Below are 6,943 nucleotides of genomic sequence, written 5' to 3'. Positions count from 1 at the left end.
CAGCTACTTCATCCAGACTATGGCGTATGCTGACCTCCTGGTGGGCGTGAGCTGTCTGGTGCCTTCTTTGTCCCTGCTGCACTACCCTATTGTTTTAACTGAGTCCTTGGTTTGCCAAATCTTTGGTTACGTGGTGTCGGTGCTGAATAGCGTCTCCATGGCCTCTTTGGCATGCATCAGCATTGACAGATACATTGCCATCACGAAGCCGCTGACCTACAACACGCTCGTGACCCCGTGGAGACTTCGAATCTGCATCCTGATCATTTGGCTCTACTCCTGCCTGGTGTTCTTGCCCTCCTTTCACTGGGGAAAGCCTGGATATCACGGGGACGTGTTCCAGTGGTGCGCAAATTCCTGGAACACCGATCCCTATTTTACCCTCTTCATTGTGGTGATGCTCTATGCCCCGGCTGCTTTCATCGTCTGCTTCACTTACTTCAACATCTTCCGCATCTGCCAGCAGCACACCAAGGAGATCAACGAAAGGCGAGTGCGCTTCAGCTCTCAGGACGGGGAGGCTGGGGAGGCGCAGCCCTGCCCGGACAAGCGCTACGCCATGGTTCTTTTCCGCATCACCAGCGTCTTCTACATCCTCTGGTTGCCCTACATAATCTATTTTCTGCTGGAGAGCTCCAACGTCTATAGTAACCGCGTTGCATCCTTCTTGACCACTTGGCTTGCCATTAGCAACAGTTTCTGCAACTGTGTCATTTACAGTCTCTCCAACAGTGTCTTTCAAAAGGGGCTTAAGCGTCTCTCGGGGGCTATTTGTGCCTCTTGCGCTAGACAGAGGGTAGCTAAGGACTCCTCTACCTCTAGGAGCAAAAGATCTTCCAATGGATGTCATGTCTAAGACACCTGTCTGCGGGACTGGGAAGTGCAGGGACAATTCCATAAATGGCAAAATAAGTTAAATACAATTTTAAGATGTCCAGATTTGCAAAAAGGTTTCTGAAAAATGCTGCTGACGTGGAAGAATCAGGAGCACATATCATTGTGATTTCACTTTAAAAAAAAAATATTGCTGTGGAGGAGGCTGTGGAGTTTCACCTCCATGTTCGTTTTTAAGAATAAAGCTGTATCTTGACACTTACCTCTCCAGCTGGTGTGACTGAATGGAGTGGGTGTCTGAGAGCTTCGGCAAAATGTAGTCTTTCTTACAGCTTTACTGGGTTCTTTGGAGATTCGTGCTTCACATGTAAATGATAGATCTGAAGTGGAAATATCACAGTATATGGTGTATTACAGGGATTTTTAATATATGCCAAAGTATATTGACACAGTGTTCCAGCGTCGTAACAGAAGGGGCCAAACAATTTGTTTTTCAGTGCTACCTAGCCAGGACTTCTAGAACAGGAGAGAACAATGTGAACATTTTAGTGTGAACTTAGAGTCTTGCTGAGCCGTGAGTGCGGCGATGGGATCTGAGCAGTCGTACGCTTAGGACTGGTCTGGCTTCCGTGCCCCGTTTCTCTGGTAGGATGTATGTGTGCGATCCGAGTATGGCATCTGCGCTTTCCTCTTTGTTGCGAAGTAAGAAGAAAAACATGGATCAGACCAAATTTAGCCATTAAATAAAATGTGTTTTGATAAGCTAAGAGAAAATATATGTCGCTTTATGATACCAGAGTTGTGGCAGCCACCCGAGGATGATGCCAACATGTGAAAATTATTCTCAAACCAGTGGAGAAATGCCACGGGTTTGTATGTGGAAATTTTCTCAAGAACAACTTTAAAAATAACATGTCTTTTTTTTTTTTTAAATCTAAATTCTTCTGATATTTTACATACTAGAACTTAAGGGGAAAGGAAAGAAAACAATTGTCTTCTAAACAGCTAAGGGAACTATGTTGTAAATTTAACTGTAGTATTTGAGTTATTCATAAGTGCACAGAGCTAAATCAGAGACATTTTTCTTTAGCCTTCGTGGGATTAAAGATGGTTTGAATATAGCAGGAGCTAAATCCTGTTGGCAAACGCGTATCTGACTGGTCAAGCAGAATCATCATCTGAGAAACAAAATCCCATGGACCACACCTTTTTCAAGCTCACATTAAGTGTTTTTGTGTACTGTAATGCTGTTCAGAAGGCAGTATGGCCCTCAAATTGATTATTTTCTCCTGAAGAGTATACTTGTCTTTTTACTGATGCCATATTGGAAAGTGAAAGCGATCCAAATATTCCAGTGACAATGGATCACAGTCTGCATCATCGTGTTCCTGGGGCAGGGACAGGGTGAGATGTTCCCCTGCCACAGCTCTGGTCTGAGCGCAGGTCCCGCCCCGGGCCCGTCCGCGGTTCCCTTCCTTCGCTGTGCTGCCCGTCAGCGCGCCGGGCTGCGGCGAGCTCGTGCGTTACGGTTGCTGTGGACTGTTAGTGGGAACGATGAAATACTAGGGAAAAACAATTTGATTTTTTTGAGAATGGGGCTAATTCTCTTGGCCACAGGGGAGACTCTTTATTAAAAGGGTTCAGGTCTACTGTTGCTGTAGTTAGGATCGTGCTCTTTATAGTGCTCTGCCCTGTCCCTCCCGCAAGATACACGGACCCTCCTCTCTGGTCTGCTGGGAGCCCTGGCCTCTCCTCCTCCATGCTTTGCCCTGGAGGGGTGACAGTTAGTGTCTGTGTGACACCCGGATCGCTGCAGACCGTCCTGCTTGCTCCCACCCACGTTTACTCCGGTAGGGTCCTGTGCGGCTGCCAGGGAGGAAGCAGCGAAGGAAAGCGAGAACAGCAGGATGAAGCGCTCCTGGTGTGGGTCATCCTCGACAGCACTCGCTGCCAGTAGGCGTGAGTTCCCCTTGCGGGCCTGGGTGTGTACCTGTTCCTGGAGAAGGTGGGACAGAACCCTCTGCTGTTGCTGCCTGGTTTTGGAGCGAGAGCCCTGTTACAAAGCGCGGTTAAGTCCTAGCTTGGCTTGCTGTCAGTGTATTTCATCTGCAGTCCAAACCTCTCAAGATAAACTTCCTCCTTATTTCATCTGAAATTTTAAGAGCAAAGTTTCTCTAAACTCTGATGACTTCACAATGATGTTTCTTGTTACCTTTTGTAAGAAGACGTTGTCTAGAGCCAGGGCTTACGCTGGGACCCTCGCACAGACACCACGGAGGTGATTTGTTCTGCAGAGCTCTTGCAGTCTGAATTTTGGTTACAGACAGCCAGCTGTGGGGCGAGCAGAGCGTAAGGGTGTAGTGAGTCATTTATAAATGGTTTAATAAGCTCACAGCACATCAGCTGGCTAATTTTCTCGAGGGTTTTGTAGCTATTATGGCAAAGGTGGGCTTTGCGGAACAGTTTAAGGGCTTTAGTCACTAATATCCAAGTGTGTGTGTGTGGTATTTTTGGAACAGCCTCTCAGGTAAACTCCCAATAGTTTTTCTCTGACTCTTCACTTTATTGTAACATTTCCAAGTCTTTAAAGTGATGCAATCTATCATTGAAATCACTTGATTAAGTTTAATAGAAGGAAAGAATGTCAGGGCCTAAAACCAGAAAAATGTCAGTTTCAAGTGTAAGTGGAAGCCGGAGAGCAAAGATTGTTGCTTCTTGGTTTTGTTTGGTTTTGTTTTAACCCATGGCATGAATAGAGGTTTTAAATAGGAGCACGGTATGCTAGTTTTTTGAAATCGAGGAAGTTTTAAAAAGTGCTAAGGGCTCTAAATCGTGTATAGAGATTTAACTTGAGATGAAGCAGTTGCTACTTCAGCTATAAGCCTGGAATTGTACTTCAAGTGTGGTGGGTGCTGCAGATGCAGATGCGTGCTTGCAGCTGTTGTCACTTTGCAGTTACCACATTCCCAACAGCCAGGCTTTTGTTCAGTTGCCTTACTCATCTCAAAGTCTTCATCAGCTCAGATGATTTCCATGAGAGATGAAAATCAGAGTCTGGAAGTCTCCAAACAAATGTGGATGGAGAGGAGTCGCAGCCAACTGATGCGTTCAAGTTTCCTCCAGTGTTTGTACAGACACTTTGAAATGTTGCCTCAGTAGTTTAGTTTTAGCGTCAAATACTTCTGGTTTTTTTCTGTGTTAACTTATTGATTGTAAAAACAATTAAATTACTTTTTTTCCTAAGTTAACTTAATGTTGTTTTAGGTTTGTATGTGATTAGAGGTTTTAAATAGTCATAACATTTCAGTCTGTTGTCTTCAGTGAAATTGCGTGGGGGTGAATCTTACTCTAAATACATTACCTTGTTTGCTCCACAGCTGATTTAACATCCTTTGTCGTATAGTTAACGCGAGGCACAGTGGTCCTTCTCATCGCAACCTGTGCTATGAAACTTCCCAGCTGGATCACTTCCATCACGGTGCGCGTGAAACTAATCCTTCCTTGGCTGGGTTTGTGCCCGGGCGTGCCTCGTGCTTTTGAGATTGGTCTCGGGAGCGTTGCACAGATAAATGCCACACCGAGGAGAGCACAGAAATCAAATTACGTCTTCATAAAAATTGTGTGTTGTGATAGGATTAAATGAACTAATTTTGAAGTCTCATCCCAGGTGATAATTTTTCTTTTTTTTTTTAATTAGGGTTATCTGCCTCACTTTCAAATTAGGCTGCTAGAAGGTTCAGTTTGCAGGATGTAGTTTGGTGGCATTGTTTTGTAGTAGCATGGGAAGGATTTCTATACGCACAACTTCTCTGAAGGTGATGATTTACTTCATCTAGAACTCGATTTTTAAAATTTATTTTTTTTTTTAAGTTTACTGGATGTTTAAGTTGTGATTATATTGTCATTTTCGAAGTAGACTGGGAAAAAATCTTTGAAATATTTTTTTTATAATCTCCAATCAAATGACAGTATTTTTTAACTCAGCAAATATCTTTTGTATGAAACGAAAGTTTTGCTGTTATCTACTGTTAGATTTTTTTTTTTAAATTAAATGCTACTAATTCCTATAGTCTTTATTTGCTGTTAAGGGGTTTGTGCTTGTTTTCATGCTTCTTATCTCTCAGAAATTTGTCTCTCTAGTTGGAATTCTCGCATGGCTCGGTGTCAGAGTGCCAAGGGGCAGTCTTGAATATTTGTCACAAATCTTTGACAAGAAGTGGTGCGAAGTACCAAGGCACAGAGAACTGCAAGAGGAGCACGAGGTTGCGCCAGGAGTCTTTCTTAGAGCAGGCTCGAATGAGAATTTCCCAATTCCGTTCTTGAACTGCATCCCCATGGCATTGTTCCTTTCCTGCTCCTGTAGGTTTGACGTGGAAGAAGTCCTACATTCAGCAGTTTGTCTGTTCTGCAAAGGCCTGTGTGCCGGGTGAGGTGGAGACATGCGGTGTGCAAATCTAATAAGCAGATTTTTTGACACTTACTGTGGAATTACCCACTACTGTGATGATAACAGGTTTACCGAACCTCTGTGAGTCAGGAAGTTTGCAACATTTCACTCTGATCTTACTCCGCGTCAGTGTTTGAAGTTGACGGAACTTCTACACCTCATTCAGGTCGGTGCTTTAAACAGGAGCTGATGTCTGAGCATAGGAGTCTACCTTGAGATTTTATAGACAAAAGGGCCATGTAATTACTTGATTCATCTGTTATAGGTGTTTTTAATTTAGTAAGAAGAGGTGGAGGATTTTAAAGGGCTTTTGTCACTGTTTTACCACATTTTTGATTCTGGATAGTTGAAGCACTTGCTGAAACATTTGCCTGTCCGCCCGTGTTTGGTTCAGAAACCTTTTTATTCCCTTCTGTGACTTTGCAGCGTGCAGTGACACATCCTTTCCGTGGTCAGGTTAGACCTTGGGATAAGCTGCGGCTGGTCAGAGTGCTGGCCTTACAAACTGTGTCCAGCACAGCAAACAGCCCCTTCTTTAGGATGGTGGGAGAATCCCCCATCATGAAACAACCCGTTTTGCACTAGAGGAGACTGAGGCCAACATCTTACAGCTTCCCAGCTGTTATTTCCCTTCTTGTCTGTGCATTGCAGAGGTGGCACTTTGAAAGACGTTTACTGCAGATAAGTGGACCATTTAATGCCAAAACTATCAGTGTGAAATGTTTTTGGAAGAGGATACCTCCTCAGAATTAAAATTTAGTATGTGGAAAACCAGAGGCAGTTGCATTTAGAGACAGAAACTGAAAGTTGTGACCAGCAGGCACAAACAAAGGAAACTGCTGGACAGCAGTGCCTGCGCTGGTGGTAGGATGTCAATGGCAGCTCTGTCAAAACAATAGAGTATTGAATTTGGTTCGTGTTCTTTACAATATATTTTTTTTAAAGATGGCATTTAACCTTCTTGCTTTTGCTTTGCTTCACTGGCTTGTCTGAGCCTCAGGGCTCCCGCATCCGCAGCAAATGGATTCCCTTCAGACCCGGAGTGCCGATCCAGCCCCTCCGTTTCAGTTCAGGTGAAGTGGGATGACACCACCTGTGTCAAGGTTGACCATCTGAGATGTTCTAGCAGTAGGGAAGTATTCTGTTGTGATATAGTTTTAGTCAGCTTTTTGGTTTACTTTCTAGACAGGTGAAATGTTTTGCTTGTGTAGGCAGCTTTGCTGATGATTCTCCACTCAGTGTTGACTTCTGTCACCTTTCAGGTTTTGTTCCCATTGCAGAGTTTAAAACAAGCCGCGCTGTGTCTGCTCTACTTGCATTTAGTGGTGGCTGCCAATGGAAATGTTTGTGGATTTCAGCTGTATCACATTCGCACCTCTTGAGCTTTAGCAGTTAATGAAAATGTTAACGTAAGTTTTGCTCCTGTATCCTGATAAGGTTTATTTACAGTCTCTGCTGTACTTCAGCAGTCTGTCCGGGCAAATCTGATTCTCTAGCTAGTGAATTGGTGGCTAAATTGAGAAAGAGAAGTTGTTAAAGTCACCTTTGTTTTGTGCTGAAGGTGCGATCACCGACCTGGTCGAGGGAGGTGCTGGGGAGGTGCTCTGGGGAGGCACCAGGAGGCTCCGTCACTGCGGCACCGGCACCACCGGCACACAGGTT

General features: G+C 44.3%; 2 protein-coding genes across 2 annotated transcripts in view; both read left to right on the top strand.

Moving 5' to 3' along the window:
* The window catches only part of GPR21 (G protein-coupled receptor 21), a 1,458-nt gene extending 194 nt beyond the window's left edge, over window positions 1-1,264 (top strand). The window contains exon 2 of the mRNA XM_009873902.1: window positions 4-1,264. Within this exon, the coding sequence (XP_009872204.1) occupies window positions 4-856 (853 nt within the window). The 3' untranslated portion in view covers window positions 857-1,264. The remainder of the gene's footprint in view (window positions 1-3) is intronic.
* A 241-nt stretch (window positions 1,265-1,505) lies between these two features.
* Window positions 1,506-6,943, top strand: part of LOC104277301 (rab GTPase-activating protein 1-like) — a 30,824-nt gene continuing 25,386 nt past the window's right edge. Inside the window, exons 1-2 of the mRNA XM_009873901.1 lie at window positions 1,506-1,536; window positions 2,689-2,816. Coding sequence (XP_009872203.1) covers window positions 1,506-1,536; window positions 2,689-2,816 — 159 coding nt within the window. The remainder of the gene's footprint in view (window positions 1,537-2,688; window positions 2,817-6,943) is intronic.

The sequence above is a fragment of the Apaloderma vittatum genome, unplaced genomic scaffold (assembly GCF_000703405.1).
Source record: "Apaloderma vittatum isolate BGI_N311 unplaced genomic scaffold, ASM70340v1 scaffold15507, whole genome shotgun sequence".
In the NCBI taxonomy this organism is placed as follows: domain Eukaryota; kingdom Metazoa; phylum Chordata; class Aves; order Trogoniformes; family Trogonidae; genus Apaloderma; species Apaloderma vittatum.
This window is presented reverse-complemented; position numbering and strand designations above follow the sequence as displayed.